The sequence below is a fragment of the Citrus sinensis genome, chromosome 4 (assembly GCF_022201045.2).
Source record: "Citrus sinensis cultivar Valencia sweet orange chromosome 4, DVS_A1.0, whole genome shotgun sequence".
Classification (NCBI taxonomy): domain Eukaryota; kingdom Viridiplantae; phylum Streptophyta; class Magnoliopsida; order Sapindales; family Rutaceae; genus Citrus; species Citrus sinensis.
In genome coordinates this window covers 20566278-20594245 of record NC_068559.1, presented here as the reverse complement: position 1 = coordinate 20594245, position 27968 = coordinate 20566278, and the positions used below count along the sequence as shown (strand labels likewise).

Here is a 27968-nt window from a genome sequence, read left to right as displayed (position 1 = left end):
AGTGGAGTGGGAGAAATCCACACTTCCCCACCCACTCCGGTAAATAAACACAATATTAAATGTACTTCTTGTGAAGATGCAACTTCTTGAATTAATTAACCTCAGAATATTAGATTGCATTTGCGCAGGCTCATTATCAAGCTCTTCTTGCCAACAGACAAAAAGAAAGAAATTTGATCTGAAGTTGTTATTGTTGTTAACGTTAATCGGTTTATTGGCAGAGAAAATACATGCATGATTGAGATTATCAGGATCTTCAAGCAATATTGGACCTTAACTTGTTGAGTTTAATTGCCGTTGGATTCTTCTTCAGAAGGCTTCAAGAGCCACTTATTGAGTCGTTCTGATGCTTTCTTCACCTAGAGAGAGGAAATAGTGTTGTCATCAAATGTATGATTCAAGTCTACAAATTAAATATGACACTTCTTTTTTGAAAAGTTTAGAGAGATTGAGCATTAATGAGGCATGCAATTGATGATGATGTGTACATATTGGTGAATTTATTTTAATTACTTACCTCATTGTCCCAATCGGTTTTCCAGGTGACATACCCCAGCACGAGTGATTGCATTACTACCCCAAGCAGCATTCCAGTCCAAATACCCTGTGCAAATTAAAAGAATAATCGGATCTTGTTTCTGAAGATGAACTACAATCGAATTTCAAAAAAAGTTAAACTGTTCATGATGTGCAATATCAAACCATTCATTCAAATAATCATCATGGAATTTTTAAGAAAAAAAATTAAACATAAATGTATGTTTCTAATTAAAACAAATCCGGTTCAATTTCAGTGCACTCGGGATTCGACCCCTTGACCATAGTATTGATATGAGATTTATAAAGATATTTGGTAGCATGGTTCATAAGAATACGGATTAAGTTTATTGTTGATATCATTTTTATTTTTATTTTTATTTTAGAGAATTGTGAATTGTGATCCATAGTTATTGAAAAATAATACATAGGTAATTAGATGTTAACGGTACATTACTATAGATTATTACATGCGAGGTAAAAATTAATTAAAAGATGAGCATAATTAAAATTATCGTATGATCTAAATTCAAATAAATCTTGTACATATGACACAAGATATTTTATAGATCACCCCAACTCAAATCAGTACTCTAGTCCAAATTCAGATTGAAATATCAAAATGCAAAATAATTCGTACCTTAACTTTGAGATCGGCCACATATCCAAGAAGAACGCCAACAGGTAAGCCAATGAAATAATAGCAAATGATGTTAATATATGCAACCACAGCCTGCCGGCCAGCACCTACTGCCACCCCTGCAATAAATAACTTACATTGAAAATATTAATCCATTGTAATGATGAATTAGAAACATTTTAATTATCGCAATCTTATTTATTAAATTCAGTACATGCCTGAGAGTACTGCCTGAAAGCCATTGAGTAAAACCGAGAAAGCAAGCAGCACTGAGAGGCTTGTGACGGATTCTATTACTTCATCATTACTTGTGAACAAATGTGCTAGCTTACGGCTGAAGACTAAGCAGATTAAGGAAAAGAAAAATCCAATGACAGTTGTGGTAGCTATTGCAACTTTTACAGAAAATTTCGCAGCTTTAGCATCTCCTCTCCCCAGTTCATTTGAAACCCGCACGCTAGAAAACCAAATAAGATATAAGAGATGATATGAATATAATAAAAGATGGCGACACCCGTGATTTGGAGAAATAGTGACAGGGACTCATTTATTTCAGAATAATGATCACACAGACCACCTTTTTTAGATAAATTTTAGGAGTTTGTTTAACAATTTTATGCACAGAAAAGATAATTTTATATACCAAAAAAGGGTCTGTGTGACCATTTCTATAAATAAGAGAATTTTTGTGACTATTTACCATACCAAAAGATGTTACTATTCTTTCTTTTTTCTATGTTATTATTTTAAAGGAGATGATCATTTTTGGAGACATACCCAGAGGCAGCTAGGAAGCCAAAGACCAACATAAATTCCCAAGATATGATATTGAGGCTACAATGACATTCAAATATTCTAATTTAGTGTAGTTTTTGGCATAAAAAAAACTTTACAGGAAAACAAAGAAATAGTATATATGGCATAAATTTAAAACTTACCAAATGGAGAAGGAAGAAATCTCAATTGTGGCATTTTTCATATATCCTGCTAATAGGACTAGAAGAGCATTGTACCAAAACTCTAAGCTATTAAAGTTAAAAGCCACCAAAAAAGAACATAAAACGATACGATTAGCTCAAAAAAAAACTGTTTGAAAACTCTTGGGTTAACTTCATGGGGACAGATTAAAACATTAAATAGATATATTGTTCGGCTATAGATATACAATAGAAATGGATATCTTACCAAATCATTACACCTGAGGATATTGAGAGCTTCAAAACAGGATACAAATCAGCAAAAGCTGCAGAACTGAATCCTTTCCATGTATTGGGACACCAACCGCCAAAGAGATACACAAACTGTCCAATTACTATAAACCAACTTGCGATTATCATTGCACTCATTGCACCAGGAATCCCCAAGTTCAATTTGCTCACAAAGATCCATGACAAGGCCACATGAACAGCAAATGCAACAGCCGAAAGCCATCCGACGATCATGTTCTTGAGCTGTGCTTGCAAGTACTTTTGGATCGTTAAGCTGAAGACAAAGAAATAGAGAATGCCAATGAACCAAAGTGAGATGTCTCCGGCTCTGTTTGCTATGTCTGTTTGTTCTCCGAGCAGTTTGAAAATATCCGCTGCGAAGATAAACGCAGGAAGCAATATTGTTCCAGTAGCAAGATTTATGATCCATGATCTTTGCAAGTAGATACCCATCATGTGGTATTGCTTTGCTCCAAATGCTTGCCCGCACAGAGTTTCAGTTGCGCTTGACATGCCGATCTACAAAATGCAAAATGAAAAGATTGAAAAAAAAAATTTACTTCGATTGCATTATGATTGTAAGAGCTGATTGTTTTGATTTATAAGAACTGAATATCGTTATCAATTTGCAAAGATCTCTTCTACCTCCATAATTTTGTTCTATGCAGTTTCATTGTTCATCATCAGTGGCGCCCTAGCCAATTTATTCAATTTGAATCCGGAGATTTTTAATACACCCTTATGATACATTATTATTACATCTTAATACAATACAATACAATATAATACGACGTATCGAAATAACTTAAATTTTATGGTGAGATCCTAACAGCATGGCACAATTTGACACCCCTGAGTTCAACTATTTTAAGCTCTTTTACCATGGTAACCTTACTGTCAATCTACTACAATATATCCTGGATATATAATGGATAATTCATAATAAACTGGGGACTTGAATAATAAATGTGAAAAAAATATAGGGGAACTAAGACTTATTCTCCCTTAGAATTAATATCGAATCGGGACAAAAAGGGTGGTGAAATGATAGTACAAATAAATAGCTTAAATGGACACAATAAAACTATACGTTGGGATTCTCACATCATGGAATAATTCGATTTTATAACCCTAAAGAAATTCTGCACTCTCAAGGTTTCTTCATTGCGGGCCCTTCATTGTTTGCCACTTCTTAAAGTAATCATTACGCACAATCAGGAAGAAGCCAGTGCCCTTCTACGCAGAGTCTACACAGAGTCCCTGTACGTGTTGTAGTTGGACATGCACTTGTTAATTTTTAGTGATGATGCTAAAATTTTTAATAAATACTTAATATTGGAGTTTGAGATTTAAATTGATTTTATTTTTTATTTATATGATGAAAAATATATAATATTTTTAATATTTTATTAAAATTATAATTTAAAAATTATATTTATTATATTACTATTAATTTTTATTTTACAATTGTAACTTTTCTTGATACCAAACAAAGTTATAAGCGAATCTGATGCCCTTATTATAAAAAGAGTCAACTTGATTCACACAAAATTCAGCTAAAGCTAGCTAGAAGCTTATAGGCATGGAGAAAACCTGGCACATTAAAAAATTTTGTAGTCATGTCGTTTGTTTATTATTAAACATATTTATAAGTACTATCCATGAAATACTAGAAGAATGACAGTTAGATCCTTAATTTTTTTTTTAATTTTACCAAGAGTTTTTTTTTTGTCTGAAAAATTAAATAAGTATGAATTTAACAGAAGTCTAAATGAATATGAACACAAATATTTGGATGACCTTTTTTTTTTTTAATATTTGAACATAGGTACTTTTTATTTATTTTTATAAAATAAAAAAGATAACATGGATATTTGATGTTTATGTCCTTATAAGTTAAAACGTATAAAGATATTTGGTTTTATATTTTAAGAAATAATTATATTTGATAGAGATATTTCTGGATATAGTTTTACCTTTCCATTAAGACATTTTTTCATTTAGATAAAAGTCACAGAAGTTAATATAAATGTCTAAAAATCATACATAAGTTATTAAAAAAAACAAACAAGTAAACTTAAAAAGTATCTTAAATTAATAAAATTTCAGACTTCAGACGTTTAACAAATAAACTCTTGCTATTTAAGTCTCTAATATTCAAATATTAAAAGAAAAAAAATAATTTGGATACTAAGTTTTGTAGGTAAAAAGTTACATTTGCTCTTCAACAATAAAATTTGAACCTTCAAATTATAAAATCAAGAACGTAATGGGTATTAGGAGAAAAAAAAAGAGCCTAAGTGATAAAAGTAAGAGATATTGGGACCTAATTCAAAGTCATTCTCCCCAAATTCTTTACGTCATTTGATATGGACAAATTTCAGACACTAAACATCAATTTTTATCTTTAATTATTATTCAAACTCAAGTAACACGACGCAATTCATGACCAATTGAGGGCTGCGCCAGCCGCCCAGTGGCTACAATAATTGAGTTTGAACAAATATCTTCTATCTAACAAAATAGGACAAACCAAAGAGGAATAAAAAAAAAAAAATCACGTCGAAAAGGTCGGTGATGAAATAAATTGAGAATACCAGAAAAAGATATAAGTAAAATTTTTGCATGATTGCTTTTTAGATAAAGGTGCAAATTAAATAATGGCGTCAATATGTAGCTCAACTTTAGGACACTAAAGTGGGGAATTACCCGGACGAATAAGACCAACTTTCTGAAAAAGAAAAATAAAATAGAAGGTCGAGTGGAATCGTGGGGGCAGATAAGATTAGTAGTGCTCATATTTTGTCGATCCCTATTGTACTGGGAGATAAGGATAATAAATGCAATCACAAAATCTTACCAAAATCCCATTTGAAAATCGGACGGCTATGATTTGAATGAGCGCGTAAGCTGCAAGCTCAACCTCACCAAGATGACCAATAAATCCCTGTGTGATAACGAACATACCATACTGAGAAACCCTAGCTAACATTGCAGGAAATGCAACCCTCCATAGCTTTTTCGATTCTTTCCAAACCCTCCCTTTTAAATCATCAATATCTTTTGCTTCTGAACCGAGTAGTCTCTCCTCCATCTAAAAAACAGTTTTGTTTAGAGAAAATAATGTTACATATGGAAAATGCAAATATAGATAGCAAATTAATCTACCTAGACTGCTTTAATCCAGTAAAGAACTAATCCCGGCCCCTCTAAATTTGATCAATACCAAAAATTAAAAAAAAAAAATTGCCTTGTGCGCAACCAATAGGCACATAATTTGTTGATATATTTCATACACACACCTTTGTTTAATTATGAGTGATATTATTCGAGTCTGAATTTTAATAGAAAAATCATCTATACGTCTAAGATTTGTTTAAATGAATATGTAGATTCTTTGATTTTAAAAATAGTTTCATAATTTTTTTTTAAAATTTCAAAATAGTTGTGCAAACTCTAAAGTTTATCTTTTAAAAAAAAAATTATGTAACCGATGCACGTCTGTGTCACGTTTCAGTCCAAAAGCAAATCTCTTAAAAATCTTAGTGGCTTTTTCTCTTGAATTTTGCGTCTCATTCTGTGTGGATTTTGTGTGTCTCGGTGTTTTTTTTTTTAATATTGATTACACACTATATTACTATATTATACAGATATTTACAACGACTATCAAATATTATATTGATATTTATAATCAAATATATATGACTGGAATTTATATATGATTATATTACATTCTATGAAATAGATATTCAGATAAATTATCCTTACAGAAGAGGATGCACCTATTTCACTTGCATTTCGCAAGAAAGAAGAATATATAAATGTTTAGTCCCTACAATACTTTTGTAGGGGCTTAAACCGTTGTGAGGGCAGCAGCCCACCTCTTTGGCACGGCCGAAGTGGCGTGTGTCTCGGTGTTCGCTCACCGGTAGGAAGTATTTATTTAAGGTGCACTTGTACGATGTTGGTAAGATGCATTGTAACAGCAAAAATCATGTTAATAATGTATCTTTTCGAGCTATGAATCAGACAAAAACTTGATTAAATATAAAGAAGACTTACGATCAAGTCCACTCAACTTATCTGAATTCATGGGTGAGTGTAATTAATAGAAACTACTTAAAGGACAAATAGGAAATAAAAGAAAATACAGTCCAACCACCACATTTAAAAAAAAAAAAAATTATTCAAGAAAGTATTAATGAATTGAAAATGACTAAGTACACGGGTAGGTATTAAGGAGAAAAAAATCTATATGTATTCATTTAAATAATAAGAGATTGAAAGAAGAGATTCATATCTTTCATTGAAAGAAAAAAAAAGGAACCTAATTGCAAATACAGCTGCGCATAGTATGTATGTAAAGAGAGTTAGCTTTTTTAGTACGAATTATGATTTCTTTATTACATTTGTCATGTGTTTTAAGGGTTCCCAGTTGTAGGGTTATTTTCTCAATTATTTTCTTGAAAAAGAATCAAATACAACAACACATACGTTCAAAACTTTAACAAAAAAACTTATGAAGTTAATTAAAACATATAACAAAAAACTATATTGAACTCTACACGTAGTTCCCCTCTGATTCATGTCACTGTTGACAGAAATATTTAGAGAAAAAGAGAGAGAAGAGGAAACTTCAAAGAGAGAGAGGAGGAAGCTTACTTGGCCTTGAGAGAAGTTCTTGCTTGATTAGTTGAACAAGGAGGATAGCTTCTAGCTAGGGTTTCAGCCCAAGAGATTAATTTCTCACTTCAAGAATGCATAGGCAGAGGAGATATGAAAGTAGAGGCAAGCAAAGAAGACACCTGGGGAATGGGATGATGTTAATTTAGTAAGCTGACAGAGTGGAATGAAAAAACAGTGAAAATGAGCGTACAATAATTACTCATGGGTATATATAAATCAAGGAGCTGGCTAAGTTACAGATTCTGTAACATACAGATCCAACTTAGCCAGCTCCTGATTGGTTAGCTAGCTACCAAACAAAAATAATTGCATACTTTTCTTCATATGCAGGACAGGTGTGGTGCATGCATTGGGTGCGCATGTTACAGAATCTGTAACATAATATAATCAATTCATTCATGCGTCAAAATCAATCGTTTGGGAATTTATCCATCCGTTCACTTTCCACTGGCCACCCTGCTCTGTAATTAATTAATTAAATTATACATGCTTCTGGGGCATATTGTACTATACATGGTGCTTGTTTTTGTCACAATATTTATGACAATAACGACAAAGAGAAATGGCAAAGCAAGATTACTTTATTTGTTTCGCTGTTTAGTCTTTTTTATGTGATTACAATAATACTCTTGAATCAATATATTTTACATACTCTTGCAACAATATATTTTACATTAATTTTTTAGTCTATAAAAAAATTATTAGTAAATTAACTAATAATTACTTATTAGTAAATTAAGAAATAAATATCAGTATAAAACAATTGATATTTTTCATACTTTTGTAACAATCTTGCTAATTAATATTTATACCAAGTAATTTAAAGTAATGTTTAATACCCTTACAACAATCTTACTAATAATTTTTTTGTATAAAATTAATTTAATTACCAAATTAATTCTAAAATAATAATAACTCATTTTTATTTTACTTTTAAGGTTGATTTGACAAATTCACATTTTTTCTTTTCATTAATGTTTTCAAGAATATTGTTGTTATGATTTTATTTTTAAACAAAAAGAAAAGTAAGGGTAAGATTGTAATATAATTATTAATAAAGTTATCTTAAATTATTTCTTAAAATATAGAGATTAAATGAGTACTTTTCTCAAAATATAGAGAGTAAACAAACATCTACTTTTTATTTCTTTAATCAATCATGTCACAATAGTTTTATCAATTATATGTTGCTCTTTTATCATATCGCGATGTAGTCTTTCATAATTCATTTTCATGCATATGCATAAGAAAAAAAGACAAACTTTTTAGAAAAAAAAAATTGAAACCAAGTTAGGCGGGACCCCTTATCTATAGATTAAATAAAATAAAAGAAAATACATTTCAAGTGTGATGTGACCAAAACCACTAAGTCAAAGAACAAACACTACTAACAAAAACAAAATAAATAGCAAAAGCAATTAAATAACAAAGAATTAACTAAAGAGAGCAAACTAAGGTAAAATCTAACAAAGAAACTATAAGAAGATGAGCTAATACCTAGAGTGCCGCTTATTATACATGCCAGCAGTGTCAAATGTGAAGCCTTTCTTTAAAGCAGAGGCATGCGGGCTAGCAATACCAAAATCGGGACTAAGATCAAGCCTTCCAGTATCCTCAGGCTCAAACAAGAAATAAGCATCAACATTGAATTCCCATCAAAACTGAAATTCTCATCAAATTGGACAAGATTGTCAACAGTATGAGAATTGAAGCTCGCAACCACATGCTGAATATCTTCCACTGGAGATTTGAAAAAAGTAAGACCCATGGAATACCCTAAAAATCCAAATCCTCCAAAACCATATCCTTACCACACCACCAACAATATCAACTCAGCTCTACTGATACCAGTAAAACTCTCAAAGGCATATATACTTATTGAGGTTATTTCATAACATGATCAAAAGGCAAAAAGTAAATTTCATGTGAATTGATTTTACCACTTTATAATTATTTCATGATAAGTATGATCATTTCATAAATAAAACGATTGTTTGAAACTTCCACAAATGAAAATTAACTAACTTAATTGTTAAAATATAACTTTTACCCATCAACAGCTTATTTATTCTGTCATTGTTTGAACATCATAGATAAAATGAGGTATTAAAATCTATTAAAGATTAAAATGTGAAAATGAGTTATAAGATGGACTAAGATGTTACTCTCCCTATTCTAATAGATCTCAATTGTTATTTTGAGAAATGGGTTTGTCGAGATCACGTCCATGGATTTCTGTCGCCAAGGAAAGATGTCACTATAATTACTTTCGGACAAATGTGAACGAGACAAGATCAATCACGTGATTCATTCTACACCCTATTTTCTTTTCTGGTTTGGTAAATTTTGGACGGTTGGCACGTCACTCGACGTGTGTGTTCATGATTTGTACTTTTCTTTCTTTTTTTCTTTTTATTTAACATTTTTCACATTGGACCCCAGGTAAAAATGCTCTTTTGTGTACTAATTGTCAATTAGATTATGAGGAAAAGTATTTTTATTTTATTAATGAGGGTATAATTTTGAGCTGTGTTTTAATAGTATTAATCTAAGTGAGTTTTATTAGGATTCTAATTTTAAATATATCAATAAAATTTTACCGTGTTTAAAAATAAATATATATAAAAGAAGAAAGAAAGTGGAAGTGGAAACTCTGAGTCACTGAATGGCCATTGGCATATATGCAGGAGCATAAGTGCATAACTAAGAAAGCCAGTCAACACTTACTCTCAGATGAATGGCAAAAATTGCAGAAGCATTGATTACGATTTCGAGTGCATTGAGTCTTTGTTTGTCTCGTATTTGTTCGGCCACACGCGGACACATGAGCCCACGAGCATAAATTCCGAGTCCAAGCATATACAAGACGCAAGCACTCAAGGGAAACGTAGCATGACGCCACGATGTTGGTTGGTGATAGTTATTAAGTAGAAAAATATCTTCCACTAATTTTCAAAATATGTTTATATATCTTTTCCGTTATAACGGCGTCATCTTTATTAATTATTTTTCTATTTTACTTTTGGTCTCGATGTCAACCATGGAGTTCAAAATGTTTTAAGAGTATAAATCAAGTGAAATGACATATTTACCCTTCGTGATTGAATTAATTAAATAATAAAGAGTTTGCATTAATACAATAAATAGTACATATGTAGATATCAACGGATCATATAAGATACCTACAACTAATAATACTAATTATATATATAATTAAGACTTTGAGTATTAGATATCGTAGAAGGGAACATGCAACTGAGAGTCTTTTAACAATAAAGCAATTTAGGTTGCCTATCGAAATTTCTAAAAGCACATTCATTTATTTAAATAAAACTAAGAGTCTTTTAACTAGGGCTGGCAATGGGACGAGATGGGATGGAATTTACCAATCTCAATCCTATCCCATATATGCAAATGAGATAAAAAAAAATGTCTCATTCTCGTTCTTATGTTTTTTTTGGGACAAAAATATATCACGATCCCGTCCAAAAAGAGATGGGATTCTGAGAGATTTTATCTCAATTAGAAAAATTCTCATCCTTAGTCTACAATGAAAACGAGATGGGACGGGATTTGTCAATCTCAATCCCGTCCCGTATATGTAAGTGGGATAAAAAAATATCTCACTTCCATTCCTATATTTTTTTGTGAGATAAAAATATATCTTAATCCCGTCTCAAATGAGATGGGATCCCACAAGATTTCATCGGAAAAAATTGTTATCCCCACTTTTAACAATAAAATCATAGCAACATAGCATAAATGCGGTGGGCCCATAACTCACATGTCCCCGGATTTAACCTGGCTCAAATACATTTTTTTATTTTCTTTTTAAATTTAGATAAAAACTTTTTAAAATCTATATTTTATGCAAATCGGGACGAACCTATATGTAAAATTACCGAATTTCGTCTTACGAAGTTGGAACTATCAATTGCAAGGAATTTGATTCCAGCAGGTGCATGCACCATACTGAAGTAGGGTTACAAAATTGATTATGATCAAGAGCTTTCTAGATCGTCTCGGCTCTTGTGATTCATCCATATCAAGAACAAAGTATCAATTCAGTAAAATTTGGTACTTGTTAAAAGCTTTGCTTCTCATTCCCTTTTCTAGTCTTATCTCTATAATAACTATAAATAGTTCGTACAAATTTCAATTTTAATCTATTTTCCTTTCTCTCTCTTTTTTTCTCATTTTCATTATTTTTATTTTTAATATTTGAGAAGTTAGTTTTTTTGAATTTGCAGATAGAGAAAATTCAAAGAGAAGAGTAAAGATATTAAAGACTAAAAATAGTTTTAAAAGTGAGAAAATTACAGGAACACATAGATTAAAAAAATAAAAAGAATATTTATTTTAAAAAATTGACATTAAGTGGAATATATAATTAAAGAAGCGATTTTAAGATGGATTTTCCAGGGGTGACAAAAGAAGATGGAAAATCCATTTTACATTCAATTGAATAACTTTGGATTCCTTCTCAAAAAAAAAAAAAAAAAAGAATAACTTTGGATTCAACTCATTCAGATTTATTATTATTCTACTGATAGGCCCAACCGACAAATATTCTTGTGCAAGTAATGAATTACACAACTCTACATATTTAGAGAGCTTCGATCAGATTTTTCAGATGGTTTCAGCAACCATTTGTTGAGACGTTGGGATGCCTTGTTCACCTGCAAGAATGAGAGCAATATCTATAAATTTTAGCCAACTTTTGATCTTTATTTATTTTTTAAATTTTTATAACCTAAATAAACACCCATTGTGGACCAAAAAAACCTTTCAAAGAGTGTGTTCTAAAGAAAACCACTCAATAATTAATCTCATAAAAATTTGGAGTAATCGCAACACGTGCCCTGCAATCAATCCTAATTTACCTGATCATCCCAATCGGTCCTCCATATGATGAAGGAAAGAATAATGGTTTGAATAACAATTCCACCCAACAATCCAATCCATAAACCCTGTCAAATTAAACCAACATCAATCAACTCGTGAGAGAGTCAATGGTACAATTTTTACAAAACACCATATCTATTTAATTAAAATTGTATTCAATTAACCAGAGTACATTTGATCGTTATTATTAATTAAACATAAACTATATTTCTTACCGTAACTCCGAGATTGGCCACATATGCAAGCAAAACTCCTGTAGGAACTCCAACAAAGTAATAGCTTCCCAAGTTAACAAATGCAACCGTGCTTTGCATTCCAGCACCTACAGCTACCCCTGAAAAATTGATTTGCGACGCATCAATGAGTATCCCAACAAAGTATCCATACTTAGGGTGCGTTTGAAATTGAGGTTAGGCAATTGTAACTTAAAAGGTACAGCACTAAAGTGTTTGGTAAACACTAACTGCTGTAATTTAAAAATTATGCTGATACAATTTTTCACTTGTGTGATGGAAAATCTATTATATCTTTAATAATTTTATCAAAATTATTATTTAAAATTTATATTTATTACGTATTACTAACTTTTATTTCATAGATACATTTTTTTTCCACAACGGATGTAGCTTTTAAGCTGTAACACCTTAATATCAAACGCACACTTAGTAATCATAGCATTATTATTTTTTTTTCCAAGTTTTCGAAGAAATAACACTTGCCTGAGAGTACTGGCTGAACGCTGTTAAGCAAAAGGGAGAAAGAAAGCAGAACAGATAGTTTCGATACTTCTTCCGCAATTTCCTCACTAGTTGTAAACAGGTATGAAATCTGACGGCCAAAGATTAAACATAAAATCCAACAGATCACTCCAAGACAGGCTGAAATAGTGAGTATGACTTTAATGGAAAATTTTGTGGCTTTCGCATTTCCTCTCCCGAGTTCATTCGACACTCGCACGCTGATCAACAAATGATATTACAACATTAGAGCTTGTGAATTTCAAGTATAAGGAGCCAGAGAGGGTATTTGTTGAAGCAATGTATATCTATACCATGAGGCACCAAGGAAGCCAAGGAAGATCATTAATTGAAATGCACTGACATTGAGGCTGCAACAACAATGTAATTAATTAGCTTTAAAGCCAAATTCTTAAAAAGATTATTTAGGAAAATCAACTGGAACTGGAAGTAATAAATGTGAAATAAGGTTTTAATAATAGCTAAGACCTTACCAAATAGAGAAAGCAGATATGGCAACGGTTGCATTTTTCATGTACCCAGCCAATAAGACTAGAATGGAATTGTACCAGAGCTCCAAGCTATCACAATTCAAAATTAAGTAAGATAATTGATTATGAAACCAAAAAGGAAAAAAAAGTGTCAAAACGGAATCTTATGAGACAGATTTAGAGAGCGTTCCAATATTTATTTATTTATTTGTTTATTTTTTAAAGCATAGCATAAAAACGAGCGGGGTTTGAACTGCAGAGCTCATGTACTATCGTAGGATTTTACAAGTTAAATTAATTAGCACCCAGGAGATGCATCATGACATGCAGGTTATAATTTCCGAGGAAGAACATTCAATATTTACCAAATCATGACCCCGGAGGATATCGACAGCTTTATTACAGGAAGAATGTCAGTAAAGGCAGCGTTGGTGAAACCTTTCCAAGTATCAGGGGACCAACCACAGAAGATGTAAACAAACAATCCAATGATATTTAGCCACGCAGAAATGTTTAATGAGCCCATTGCACCAGCAATACCTAAGTCAAGTTCACTCACAAAGATCCAGGACATAAGCACGTGAAGCAGGAAAGAAGCAGTAGATAGCCACCCGATAATCATGTTCTTGAGCTGTGCTTGTAAGAACATTTGGATTGTCAAGGAGAAGACGAAGTTATAAACAAAGGGAATCAACCACAGAGAAATCACCCCCCCTGTTTCTGCTATATCCTTTTGCTGGCCAAGCAGATTCATGATCGGTGTTCCAAAGATGAAGACGGGGAGCATTATTGTAGCAGTTACACAATCAACTAGCCACGATCGTTGCAAGTAAATTCCCATCATATGATAATGCCCTGCTCCAAATGCTTGTCCACATAATGTCTCTGTTGCACTTGACATTCCCAGCTTCAAATGAATGAACAAGTAAATGAAACGAACCATAGAACATTTAGAGGCAAACAACAGCTCGTCACTAGATCTTTAAAAAGATATATATATATATATATATATAAAGACATTTGTAAAAGGCATCACATAAAGCAGAGTGCAGTTTAGTGCATGATCAGAGAAAATCATTCAGGTTACTGTCTTTCTTCAATCCAGTGATCTACACATTCACAAACGTACGCACACACAAACATGTATATGATTCAAATTGACGATGCTTACCAGTATTCCGTTAACAAAGAGCAAAAAGATGCTTTGAACGAGTGCAAATGAGGCAGCTTCATTTCCTTCCAAATCCTCTGTTTCAGATCATTCCTCTCCTGTTCCTCGAATCCCAGAAGCCTCTCTCGCTCTTCCAATCCGTTGTCCATTGTTATTCTGAAGTGTTTTAACAAACAAATGCTAACTTATGTAATTGCCTTCAGCTTCAGCTTCCAAGATTTTAACATGCTAACTGTAATGAATGTGAAAGCCCTTTTAATTTCACTATCTATAAAATATATAGACAGTCTTATCTAAACAGAGGGGATACTGTGGCACAAAAATTAACCACATTTTTTAGCATATGACCTGTTGTAAGAGTCGAAATTTTAAAGACATTGTCCTTTACAATTTGGACACTATCTCTAAGCTGCATTGGTGACGGTATTTCAACTGTGGGGTACACTATGTGTAAAATACTGTAGTAATGCCCCCACAAGGTTTTGTCTCATGTTAATGAAAGAAAGCTGGTGCATGCAAATTAAGGAACTGTAAAAAACTCATGGTTGATGGCATATAAATGTGTGATTATGCCATCCACTTGGGACCGTGAACGCGCTCAAATTAGATTGTACGATTCACACTCTCCCAAATTGAGCCACGATTGTTTTCAAGAAATGGCATCTTGACAGGAAAGCAAAGTGATAGAAAGCGAAATGAGAATCATGTGATTTTTATTTTTGTCATTATGAAACAGGGCAATAAAGTTGGAACTCAATTTCTCACTTGTAACCAAATAGTTAACGTAAGTAAAAAATACCCTCCAGTTTATCATTTCTGTCATCTTGCTTTTCTGTCCAAGTGGTATTATTCAATATTTATCCTCAACACCCCCGCCCCAAAAGAAAACAAAAAAAAAAATTCTAAAATGTAAAGATAGTGATGCATATGGTGATTGGAATAATACATCGATGTATGCGCATCTGGTGGTGGTAGTGTATTTATTTCGAAGTGTACTTGTCCGTTAGTTGTTGTAATATGTTTGAGTTTGACTGGTAGATGAAACCAAACACCATAATGAGCAGGTGTACCTATCAATACCAAAAGCTGAAAAGCATTATTGAACATTTGGTTACTCTTTTAAAGCCAACACCTCATTCTCTCTGTAAAATTAAATTGATTCCATCAAAAATTGGGTGTTTCAGAAACCCAGCGCTTTAGCCTCCAGCTTTTGCTGTAATAAAGAGAGTCCAAAACAACTTAACATCCCCCTTTGCGAAGAGCGAAAAAGGTACCCTCAATCAGGAACAACATGCAGTGTGTTCTGAGATGAAATTTACAAATTCCAGGATTGGGCACAAATCACAAAGCAAAAGAGAAATGAAAACAAGAGATAGTAGTGGAGCAAGGAAATTGAACTTACTCTTTTTTGGCCTTGTTAGCTGCCTAATTTACACTGCAGCGTTGTTCATGGATTCTGCGCACAAGCACAAAGTAATAATAATAATATTTATGATCGCGAGTGTTAAACTCAAAACACAAATTGAACTTTGTTTTCACTATATATATATATATAGATTGTGGGTGGCTAATGTCCGTCCGTTAAGAATATCTTTATTATTTTGTAATTCAAAGCTTGATTGTTTTTTTATTTTAAGTGAATGAACCTGCGATAAGATTTGAGTGATGGTCAACACTTTACCACAATAATCATGTTGGCTTTGTCCTTATTGTTGCCAATCTACTTTTTCAGGTAACGATTATTTGAGCAGAAAAAATTGGCATAATTAAATTTAATATTATGTTACGTGACAAATCATCACTGGACATATGCTGAAATAGGGAGAAAAAACTGTCCTGTACGATTGCTTATATAATTGAAGATCATTTAAGTCATCAATGACCTATGCAGCTTGTCTTCATGCTCTTTTTCGTTCTTTTTGGTTTATATAACCAATCATTCTTTCTACTTAATCGGTACCAGTCTTCATCTCGCGGTTGGTCCACCAAATTGATTCTTCCAAAATTTTTGAACCAATTTGATTGGTTGTCTTGTGAAGGTATGTAAAATACCTTTGGCATAGCAGACCTGGATGATGTTGTTTCAAAGTATGAGTTAAACATCATTTCATCCAACAAATGGAGACACAGAAGAGAAGTTGTTTTGTAAGCACCTTGCAAACTTTTTTTTTTTTATTTGAAATGTTGCAGACATTATTGCTAATCCAGTAATTTCATGACACAAGCAATTAATCTTTACTAATCACGCTAGGATATAAACTATTGTACACACTGTTTACAAAACTAATGCATGAGTATGAACACTGTATTAAGTGAGCACATGCTCATTTTCTACAGCTATCTAATGAACAAATCCGAAATTTATCATGTCCAATGCTACAATTAAGCCAATACGAATGAATCTCACAATGGTGATGTTGAAACACCAAAAACAGGACAAAAAAAAGAAATTCCACTTTTTGATTCTCCATCTACATGAGCAATGTACTTGAACATCAAGTCCCATGAGGCAGATTGAATGCTTGATTGTACTCTTGAAAGCAAAAACAAAACTGTAAGCAATTAATTGGCAAAAGCTTTACACCAAGCAAAAAAGATTTTGGAAATTGAAGAAGTTTGATGTCAAGCTGCGACATCTGCTTGTTCGTTAGGCGATTGTTCCGGTGATTTGGGAATGAACCACTTATCTGGTCCAAACACCCTGCAAAAGGAGAGAGGACAAAATAGAGCCAGTACAAAAAGAAATTAAACTACTTAATTGTGGAACAATTTGTATTCTGTGCCTAAGAATTTTGAAGAAAAGAATGATGTGTGTGCACTCATGAAAAGCAACTCCTTTACAAAAAACTGCTGCGGCACTCCTAATCAATAACATGATTGTTGATGCGAGATTCCGGTTCTCCTCGTTCTACGATCAGGATCTCTGCTCGATCAACTTCGTCGCGACCAGGAGGTCTCCTCGCCAGGCTTCTTCTCCAGAGGTCCCTGCGTACACAGATAAGTCAGAGTACGCCGGTTGTTTTCCCGGCGCAAACCCTCCGACGCTCAAGTCAGATATGAAGGTTCGGGAAAAGCTTGCCACAGGTCTTATGGCGTTTTTTGTGGTTTTCTCTTTTTTTAGGTTTTTCCTCTTCTAATCTCCAGAATGCCAACCCTTTTACCTTCGTTGGCTACCTTTTTATAGGCTTCCCCTGAATCTCAGTCTTCCGCTCTTTTTGAGACGGTATCGGACTCCAACTGCTGCGTTATGGGCAAAACATGGGATCTAGCGTGTTACGCCACGGTTCAGGGGAAAGCGTGGCTGCCATGGCTCTGTGAGACCTTGCGTGTTACGCCACGGTTCAGGGGAAAGCGTGGCTGCCATGGCTCTGTGAGACCTTGCGTGTTGCGCCACGGTTCTGGGGAAAGTGTGGCTGTCATGGTTCTGTGAGATCTTGCGTGTTACGTCGCGGTTCTGGGAAAAGTGTGGCTGTTGTGCCTAGATTCTCGTGCTGGAGAGCACGTCTTGCCAACTGCCGTCGACCGGGTCTCCTCGCCTCTCGATCTCTAGCCGGAATGGCCTTATGCCTCTTATAGGAAATTGGCCTCGCGGACGACAACATCGTGGACGAGCAGGATATTTCTGCTCCTGTTCTTCCAAGCGCCAGGCTTTAACGGAACACACCGGTTCGCAGAACTCCGCCATCAGATATCTGCTCGTCATTCCTGGTCCCTTCGACGCATTTATCCCAAACAGTATCCCTCCCAAACAATGATGACAAACCAAGCTGCAAGGTATCTGCATTATACAATGAGGAGACCGGTTGTTCATTATATTCGTACTTTCAGGACCAGAGAATTAGGATATGATGATTTGAGCCAAATTAAAATGGAACCGAACTGAGTTATATTTATTTGGAGACAACAGTAACAATACAAATACTGCCAAGTCTAAGTAAAAACGCAAAGATACTGCAGAATGGGAAAAAGAAAACTCACTTTGACTTCCAAATGGGTTAAATAACCAAGCACGACTCCGATAGGAATCCCAATCAGGTAGTAGCAAGCGATGTTAACATATGCTACGATACTCTGCCATCCAGCCCCGACAGCAACTCCTGTTCAGGCATGATTTTTGGTTACGAATTTAACAACATATTTTCCTTTTTATCTTGGACCCTCCCATTCAATTGGTGACTTGGAGAATATAGAAAGACACTGACAAGAAAGGGAAGCATTACCGGAGAGCACTGGCTGCACACTGTTCAAAAGTATAGAGAAAGAGAGTAGTGGTGATAGATCTGCAACTGTGTCAATCACATCTTAATTGTCGGAGAAAATGTATGCTACGCGTCCTCTGAGTAAGAGGAAAATGATAAAGAGTGCACATCCAATCAAAAAGGATGTGGAAACTGCCACCTTAATAGCAAATTTCGTAGCATTTGCGCTTCCTCGGCCAAGCTCATTTGACACCCTAACACTGAACATTTTTCCAACTAAACTGAGTTTATTCAGCACATATATCAACCTTCCAAAGAAAAGGGTAATAGAGAAGTAATATTCAATATTAACGTGAAACATTGTTAAGGGAATAGATAATTCCATTTTCTACAACACATCGCTTTGAGGATCATGCATTATGCACAGAAATGTTTCCAGGAGATCGAGCAGTTTTTGTTAGAATACAGAAATATAATTAGATTGACTTCTATCCGAAGTTCACGCAAGATATGGCTGAAATTATTGGTCAAGGCTGAAGGCAAAAAATAAGTTTTTTTTTCCCTGCAAATGGATAAGGCAGTCGGGATTGTAGTTAACTGAGTTTCATAATCAGATTTTCATTCTTTAAATCTAGTAAGTTTGTTTAAAAGAACAGAATAAAGATATAAAAAAAAAAAAATAGAAGAAAAAGAAGAGGATTATACCCTACTGCAACCAAGAAACCAAGCGAGATCATCATTTCTAGCCCATTGATGTTGATGCTGCAAATAAGAATAATTTAAACCAAATAGATAACTGGCCCCATATAAAAGAAGAGGAAAACAAAATCCAAAATGATGATAATGGGAAGGAGCCTATGAATTCGGTACCATATCGCAAGAGCATCAATGGCAACCTCAGCATTTTTCATGTTTCCTGTTAAAAGAACCAAGACTGTGTTGTACCAGAGCTCGAGACTGTCAAGTATAACATAATGCTGAGTTAAAATCCCCACATAGTTGAGTTACAGGAAAGCATAAATATGGCAGTTAATCAGCAAATACTAGATTAACATCATTGTTCCTCAGCGATGTTATATTAACATCATTGTTGTCTGTAGACCACAAACAAGTACTTTTTATCAGGGATTCATATCATAATATAAAATTCACCATTTCCCTGCCCCCACAACCCAATTAAAGAAAGAATATATGATATTGCCACTCAGTAACACAAACTGAAGCAATCAATGATCTTAACAAAAGGGAAGAACCAAGAAAGGCTGAAACATGGCCAAAAACAAAATGAGGAAAGATCCCACTCGAAACTAATAATAGTAACAAACACATATGAAATGATATAGATTCAGATGTAAGCCCTAGACTCTTATCTGCCGATTCCCAGTTAAGCCAATTAGAATTTATAAAATGCACAATCTTTTACTGCCTAAATTCATGCAAGGCCACAATTAGACAAGAACCTCACCATAGCATGGCACCGGACGACAAGGAAAGTTTTACTACAGGCCAGAGATTCTTGAAAGCGGCAAATGAGAAACCCTTCCATGTTTGAGGGCACCCTCCACATATAACAAACAGAAGTTGACCCAAGTTTGGAATCCAGTATGCCAGAATTGTTGATCCCAATGCTCCAGGGAGTCCAAAATTCAATTTCATGGTAAAAAGCCACGAAAGAAAGAGATGAAGCAAAAATGAACATGCCGCCAAGTAGGAGATAATCATGTTTCTGCTCTGGGCTTGTAGGTACATTTGGCAGGTAAAGGATACGATGAAGGCGAACAACACAGGGATTAGAATGAGAGAAATAGTTCCCGCCACTTCAGCAATATTTTCTTCTTGGCCCAAAGCCACCAAAATTGGTGTAGTGAAGAAGAACAGAGGTAAGAGAAGGATAGCACAAATGGTTAAGACTATCCACGGTCTTTGAAGATATATTACTAGCATGTGGTATTGTTTCACCCCAAAAGCTTGCCCACAGAGAGTCTCTAATGCACTAGCCATGCCCAACTGCACTTTCAAATTCAGATATCAGAACAAGAGAAGACTGAAGCAACTATTTATAGATTTAGAGAATTATATTCCTTGTGAACAGATGACACCATGCATTATAACACATCTTCTTATAGAAGCTAGAGAGTGACTGGAAAGCATTGAAACTCATTAAAAAAACTGAACTGCAATGGAAAAGAAACATTCTTTTTCTGAAGCTCTTGGTCAGCCATTACAGTTCTCAGATTATGTGATTGGGGAATATGACTGCATGAAAATTTTTTCGAAACACTAAAAAAAATAGCAGTAGACATTTTTGAGTGGCGAAAGTTCAGATATCCTGATTGAAATTCAAATTATATTGATTGGTGTTAACCCTTGTGTCATTAAAGAAGGTTCATTGGTTTGGCTGCCAGCAAATTCTGGTAAATATACTTTTGCCTTCACTTTGCTAGCTATGAGAAGATATTTATATTTGGTAGCTACACTCAAATATTTTGATCTGGTAAAGAATTTTTCTTTTCCTTGTCCTTTCTCCCCATCTTCTTGTATCAGCTTTAAAAGTTCGGTAAAGCATTGCCACCAATAGGGTTACAGCAAAAGTTGTAGTCATGTTTTAATTTCTAAGATTCTGTTAAACTTTGTGAATGCTTATTTTTTTATTTTGGAATCATACCTAATATTCTGCTAATGTTCAATACTTGTAGAAGCCTATTAATTGTATGGGGTTGTACTTGTTCCCATTTTTGGTTTCTGAACTTTTCTATTGTTATTTACATTAACCAAGAGGAAAGTGAGGACTTTGGTGGTGGTTGCCCTTACAAGGAAATTAAATTTGATCGTTAGTAATTTGGTCTTATTCAACAGGACTCTTTTCAGAGATTGTTACACAAACAAGACGGCACAAGAGCAGAATGGGAGTATCCCTTTGCTGTTGCTGGCATCAACATTTCTTTTATGTTAATACAGATGTTGGATCTTCAATCAGGTAATTAAAGTTCTGACTAAGTAACATTTATTGTAATCGTTGCGGTTCACTCCTCGATCCTGAAAAGCTGGGAAACGGCAAAGCCACCCCAGTCAACCATGAGGAGCCTTGGTTCCAAGCGTCCCCTTAAGAAATCAACTTGCTCATCCAACATCTGTCCAGCCATATTTTATTAAACACGCTTAACTTTGTGCTACATTCTGCGTTTCCACTTGGTGTCTTCATATTGTTCAATTTTACGTGCAGGAAAGCCATCTTCTTCAGCTGGTATCCGCTTTCTAGAACTGCTTGAGAAAGATGAAATGGCATTCGACAACCTTTATTGTGTAGCCTTTCAAATGATGGATGCTCAATGGCTTGCAAAACGGGCTTCATATATGGAATTTAGCGTAAACTTAACTTAGCATCCTCCGCTTTATATATATATATATATATATATATATTTACATGAACCATGATTTAGGCTTAATTGTTGTTATATGATTTTTTATTTTTTTTCAGGATGTATTGAAGTCTACAAGAGCACAATTAGAGCGCGAGCTTAAACTCAAAGATGTTTCTTGTGTACAAGATTTACCCGCATACAATCTGTTGCATAGATAGATAAGTAGATGATCAAATTTGCATATTTTGAATTGTGAAATAAAAACATCAGCTGTAGAGGTTGTTTATTTGAACTGTTGCTGCCATAATCTCTGTAACATTGCAAATTATATAGTTGGTATCATAGAAAGATATATATTTGTTGAACGAATTTGGTTTCAGGATCATTTCTTTCAATTATCAACATCAGAAATCTCTTTTATATCTCATTTGTAAATAATCATTTAATGTTTTAAAGAGTAATACTATATGTCTTAAATATTATGGATAAATTTTACAACATTTAAAATTATTTATTACTCACATTATATAAATAAAAAATTCCAAATAATACTTAAAAAGTTTGACCTTTTTTTTTTCCTTTTAAAAAAACAAAAATTAGGTTACGAATATTTTCAAATTAGCTTTAAATAATCTTGATATATAAATAGTTTTTAATTAACACCAATCCATTATTATTTGAAATCTTATCTGAAATCTAGTAATTTTATTTCACAGTAGCAATGGAAAAAAGAGTTAAAAAAAATATGATTCTTTCTATTTGGAATCGTCTTAGGTCTAATTCCTATTACTTTGGCTGGATTATTCGTAACCGCCTATTTACAATACAGACGTGGTGATTAGTTGGAGAGGTGCACAAGACCGAAATTTCAGCACTACACGGGGGAATTAAAATCCCATAGTTGCATGATTAGCTAATGCCACTCACAGAACTTCTTACAACACCAAATATCTAATCTCGAGTGGAAACAAACTGGGGGTTAGGGTTAGGGTTAGGGTTTAGCAAATAGCAAAGGAAGAACCGCATTTTAACATTTGTGCATTTTATGATTTCATAGGGGACTTCTGAGTTTTCATTATTTTTTCAGAATAATAATAATAATAATAATAATCACGAAATATTAAAAAAAAGAGATTTTTTTTTTCTAAAGACCGACTTGGCGTCAGCCTCAAGCTCAACGACTTCTTGGATTTGTCCGATTTAGGAAGGTTATTAAATGTAAGGACTTTTTACCCAACTCGCAAATTCACCCGCGTTTCTCGGAGTTGCCTTAGGAAATTGTTACTTGTAATCCAAGCTAGGTCACTTCACTCCTCTAGGAAATTGTTACTTGTAATCCAAGCTACGTCACTTCACTCCTCCATATGTTATAAGGAAGCTTTAACAACCCCGCTTCTTACCACTTCTGCTCTAATTCTCTAACCCTATCTTTGCTTCTCTCTCGGCTTCCGTGTTCTTTGTTTTCAATAATTCGCCGAAAAACTTTCCTCCATCAATCATCAATCAACCAACCCACCATTCAATTAACCCTCTTCTCCTCAAACAAAATGCAAGAACATAGACCCTTTCTTCCCCATGGCTTCCAGTTCAGACCATCCGATGAAGAACTCATCGAACATTATCTCAAGAAGAAAGTTTCGGGAATATTCATCCCTCTTGCTGAGTATTTCATCATGGATTGTAATCTTTACGAGGAAAAACCCTCTGAGATTTGGGATTCTCATGGAGGACCCTTTTTAAATGCTGATGAGGATCTTTATTTCTTCACCCAGTTGAAGAAAAAGTCTTCCAAGGGTTCCAGAATCGACCGCAAAGTGGGATCTTCTGGCGGTACTTGGCAAGGGGAGGATGCTGGTAAAGATATAGTAATCGGCCAATCCAAAATCAAAATCGGCTCCAAGAAGAGGTTTCGTTACGAGAAACAAGGTTGTGAGGATCACGGGGCTTGGATCATGCACGAGTACACTCTACATATGCCCAAGAATCAAGCTACCAATTATGTGCTTTGCAGGCTCCGAAAGAATCAACCAACTGGCCATGATATTATGAATTACGGTTCTGCAAAGAAAAGAAAGCTGAAGGGTTTTCAAGACAACAGCAATCAATCCGAACAAGTAGCAGATATTGAGATGGATAGGCTGTTGACCCACCAACAGAATCAACACCAGAACTATATGGATTATCAAGAAGTAAGCTGCAGCAGTTCTGACATGATGAGTGAGCAGAGCTTAGCTGGTGGAATGGGGCTTGCAAGCAGTGTTTACGAGCCATCCATGGAGATGATGATGAGTCATTTTGATCAGATGATATGTAACCAACAATATGACTCCGGGAACAACATGCTTCAGGGTAGAGAAACTGGAGAGAATTATCATTGTCATTCGGAGAGTATCGTTGAAGTGCCCATGGCGGTGCCTGAATCATTGGTGCAACACGAAGACAGTGATGGACTACCTGAGTTAACTGAGGAAGACTATTCTTTTCTGGAAGACTTACTTCAAGAACCAATAGGGGATGTGCGCGGTTCATTCGGCTTGATGCTGGACTTGGATGATCTCTTGTCATAAATAATTGGATTACGACTTCGATTTGTATTGTAACTGTAACAACTTTTCTCCATTTACTTTAATCCTTTATTCGTATATATTTGTATTGTTCAGTTTCTCGTGTTCTTTATTCTCTTGAACTTCAATGAGTATGTTTTCTGCAAGTTGATAATGGGCAAAGGCATTCGGTTTGCATTTAAGCCAAAATCATCATTAATTAGTTCCAATCAGTAAATCTGATGGTTCATTCTCTTATTTCATTTATTTATTCACAATTGAGTTCACAAAAAATGATTGTTTTGAGATTACAGATAAAAATGATAAGCTAGTTAGAATCTTTCTAAAAATCTACTTCTTAATTTTCATGAAACACAGAATTTTGTTCCTTGTCTAATAGTATTTGGCAGCTCATCATACCGCCAGTCAATCCTTCAGTTAACCCTTCCACAATTTTTTATATATGCATATATATTTAAGATTTTATAGGTACAAGATGAAATGGGCTTGTATCACATGGCTGAGATCCTGTTCATGAATAAATGATTTTGCATGATTAATAATATCGTTTTGTTTACGTGAACGGTATTTTAGGTCTCGCAAATTTAGCTTTTTTATGCAATTTAGAGCCGAACATTTTGAGATTTAACACGTTCGAACAGTTATGTTTTCAATTTTGTGTGTGTGTGTGTGTAAAAAAAGGGAACAATTAAGCAAATAAAAAAAACTGTCAATTGAAAAAAAAAACAGTAATTTATTTTTTGTTGTCAGTAGTTCATTTTTTTTTGTTGTCCTACTATTTTTATTTTATCTCCAAAAACAGTAATTTATTCATTTAGTGTACTTAGGCAAATAAAAAAAAATCACCTATCAATTGAAAAAAAAAATTGTATCGAAAGCAATTGGAATTCAATTCTATATTCGTGACTTTATAAACTTTTTTTTCAATTTTCTATCATATAAAGTATTTGTTTACTATATAGGTTAATTATGTAAAATCATTTTTCTTGATGTGGATCAAGGCAAAACAAAATAAAAAGAATTCTTATTAGACATATACGATATATCAATAAAATTAGATCTAATAGACTTGTAATTTTTTATTTTGTTTACCAATAATACACCAATTTGCCATTCCTATATCAGTTTACTTATTTTACTTTTCATTTATAAGTCTTATGTTTTATTTTACACTTATTATTAATTTTTAAGTTTTATGTTATATTTGTAAGTTTCTTTTGTTTACTATTGATACATTAATTTATCATTTTCATGTTGATTTACTTGTTTTACCTTTTATTTAGAAATCTTATGTTTTATTTAGACAATTTATGTTCTGTTTTACACTTAATGTTGATTTACAAATTTTATGTTTCATTTGTAAGTTTTTATTTTGTTTACTAGTGGAACACCAATTTACCATTCTTATATTAATTTACTTGTTTTACCTTTCATTTATAAGTCTTATATTACATTTACATAATTTATGTTTTATTTTATACTTATTTTGATTTATAATTTTTCTGTTGAATTTATATATCTTATGTATCATTTGGACAATTCATGTTTAATTACAATATTAATGTATCATAGAATGAAACTTCATTTAATTTAAATATTTACCTCATTGTCCCAGTCGGTTTTCTTGGAACATAGCCAAGCACGATGATTGGTTTACTACTCCAAGCAGCATTCCAATCCATATACCATGTGCAAATTAATTGAATGAAGATATTCATCTAGTTTTTGAAAAATGAACTACAACAAGCCGTGCCATGTACTCCAAAGTAAGGCAACATGATCAAAATAGGGTAAAAGTTTGTTTAGTCTTTTTGGATTGGGTTAATTACCTAGTTAATTCCTGTATTTTTAAAATTTATCTAAAATTCTCTATCATTACTTTCATAATTGTTGGATTTAGGGCTAGTTTAGTAATAAGTGTAGCTTTTAAAATAATTAATGCTAGTTGTGCTGTAAAAATAATCAGTTGTATAGATCATCATTTTAATACTTGGCAAAATTTATTTTTAAAGGTGTTATGAGTTTTTAAACCAATCATATATGTTCGATGAATCTTACAATTAAACTGCTATAAAAATACATGCAAATGACTCAAATAGATATTATGTTCAATAATTTTTTTTTATAAATTTATTGTCATGTATATATATATTTATTTTGTATATATAATAATTAATAAATATTTATTTTGTATATATAATAATTAATAAAATAAATAAATATTTTTTTGTATTAATTATTTTTTTATTTTGTTATTCAATATAATTGATAATAATAATAATAATAATCTCTTTAAATTTAATGATTTTACTTCGCAATTGAATAAAGATAGTTTTGGATTTTTATATATGTGAGGATATATATGGAATCGCATTAAATATAAAACTCATTTTCAAAATTAAATTTTAAAAAGTTACTCTTCCCTACTTTTCAAACTCTGCTATGGGGTAAAGTAAGTTTTTCAAAAGTAGTTTAAAAAAAATTATCAAACACCAAAATTAGTTTCTATCTTTTCAAAATTACTTTTAAGTCTCTCTAAAGTAATCTCAAAAGGGTTTGATAAAATAATATTTCATTTTGATATAACTTAAAAATTCAAACAAACCTAACAGGCAATAAGTAAAATTTAATTAGCTCAAACAGTCGCGACTAAAAAAGCATTTACCCATAAAAAAATAATAAAAAAAAAACATAAGAGCTATATTAACCATAAATATCAAATTACATATCCACCGTAAAAGATGCTAAATTTAAATCTATGAAGTTCTTTATCAAGAGGGAAAAAGATGAAAAGTAAGAAATACAAAGATGAATTGATACCTTAACTTTGACATTGGCCACGTACATGAAAAACTCCTACAGGTACCAATCACATAATAGCAGCAAATGTTAATATATTCTACTATACTTTGCCAACCGGCACCAATAGCAGCCCCTACTAAATACATTGGCAAATTAATTCAATATATGCATGATACAATAGACTAAGGTGACGTTTATTATTATTATTTTTTTAATCTGAATAGACCTGAATTAATATGAATTCTGAATAGATCTGAATATTTGAATCTGAATAATATGTTTGTTTTTTCGTCTGAATCTCGAAAAATAAGTATTAAATTATTTATTTTTTTCAACTTAAAAAGCTGAAAATATATACTTTTACATTTGTATCCTTATTAAATTTAAATGTCAAATAAATAATATATTAAATACCACAATATTTTAATATTTATAAGTAAAACTATATTCAAGTGAATACATAATTATTTTAGAATTTTAATATATAAAATACCATAAATTTCAAATTTTATCGTATATAATATAAGAAAGAAAAAACATGGATATTTTTATGTGGGGTAAATGTCTATGGGTGAGTTTTGGGATAGACATGAAAAATAAATTATAAAGCATAGATATTTTTGACATTAGTAAGTAATTGACTTAATTTAGATTTCTCCATTAAGT

General features: G+C 33.0%; 3 protein-coding genes across 11 annotated transcripts in view; all 3 read right to left on the bottom strand.

Moving 5' to 3' along the window:
- Window positions 1-15941, bottom strand: part of LOC102630566 (protein DETOXIFICATION 24-like) — a 41210-nt gene extending 25269 nt beyond the window's left edge. For 2 of the 7 annotated variants that reach the window (XM_052439671.1, XM_052439673.1), the window contains exon 1: window positions 15778-15895. Coding sequence is in view for 3 of the 7 variants with exons in the window: in XM_052439674.1 (XP_052295634.1) it covers window positions 11670-11750; window positions 11955-12041; window positions 12192-12310; window positions 12696-12934; window positions 13028-13084; window positions 13208-13294; window positions 13570-14105 (1206 nt within the window). In the remaining 4 variants the exon portion in view is untranslated. Of the gene's footprint in view, window positions 1-11581; window positions 11751-11954; window positions 12042-12191; window positions 12311-12695; window positions 12935-13027; window positions 13085-13207; window positions 13295-13569; window positions 14112-15321; window positions 15589-15777 lie in introns of those variants that run through there. The other 5 variants (XM_052439674.1, XM_052439663.1, XM_052439661.1 and 2 more) reach the window with 5 other exon arrangements.
- Window positions 66-7252, bottom strand: LOC102613160 (protein DETOXIFICATION 24-like). Of its 3 annotated transcripts, XM_052439687.1 has the most exons (9): window positions 7048-7251; window positions 5246-5479; window positions 2363-2904; window positions 2116-2202; window positions 1955-2011; window positions 1396-1634; window positions 1178-1296; window positions 518-604; window positions 66-359 (listed from the first exon to the last, which is right to left on the bottom strand). In XM_052439687.1, the coding sequence occupies exons 2-9, from the start codon at window positions 5477-5479 to the stop codon at window positions 288-290; spliced, it is 1437 nt and encodes a 478-aa protein (XP_052295647.1). In that variant the 5' UTR covers window positions 7048-7251; the 3' UTR covers window positions 66-287. The 3 variants fall into 3 exon arrangements, with proteins under 3 accessions (XP_052295647.1, XP_052295648.1, XP_052295649.1); XM_052439688.1 differs by lacking the exon at window positions 2116-2202 and having other exon boundaries at window positions 7048-7252; XM_052439689.1 differs by lacking the exons at window positions 1955-2011; window positions 2116-2202 and having other exon boundaries at window positions 7048-7252.
- A 708-nt stretch (window positions 15942-16649) lies between the features above and the next one.
- The window catches only part of LOC102626004 (protein DETOXIFICATION 21-like), a 131066-nt gene continuing 119747 nt past the window's right edge, over window positions 16650-27968 (bottom strand). Inside the window, exon 10 of the mRNA XM_052439677.1 lies at window positions 16650-17026. Within this exon, the coding sequence (XP_052295637.1) occupies window positions 16998-17026 (29 nt within the window). The 3' untranslated portion in view covers window positions 16650-16997. The remainder of the gene's footprint in view (window positions 17027-27968) is intronic.

Excerpts from the sequence above, each read along its gene's own strand:
- LOC102613160 (XM_052439687.1), bottom strand. The coding sequence starts at position 5,479 with ATGGAGGAGAGACTACTCGGTTCAGAAGCAAAAGATATTGATGATTTA. Across the intron at positions 1,297-1,395 it reads CTTTCAGGCAGTACTCTCAG|GGGTGGCAGTAGGTGCTGGC; the intron begins GCATGTACTGAA and ends TATTTATTGCAG. Across the intron at positions 360-517 it reads AAACCGATTGGGACAATGAG|GTGAAGAAAGCATCAGAACG; the intron begins GTAAGTAATTAA and ends TCCTCTCTCTAG.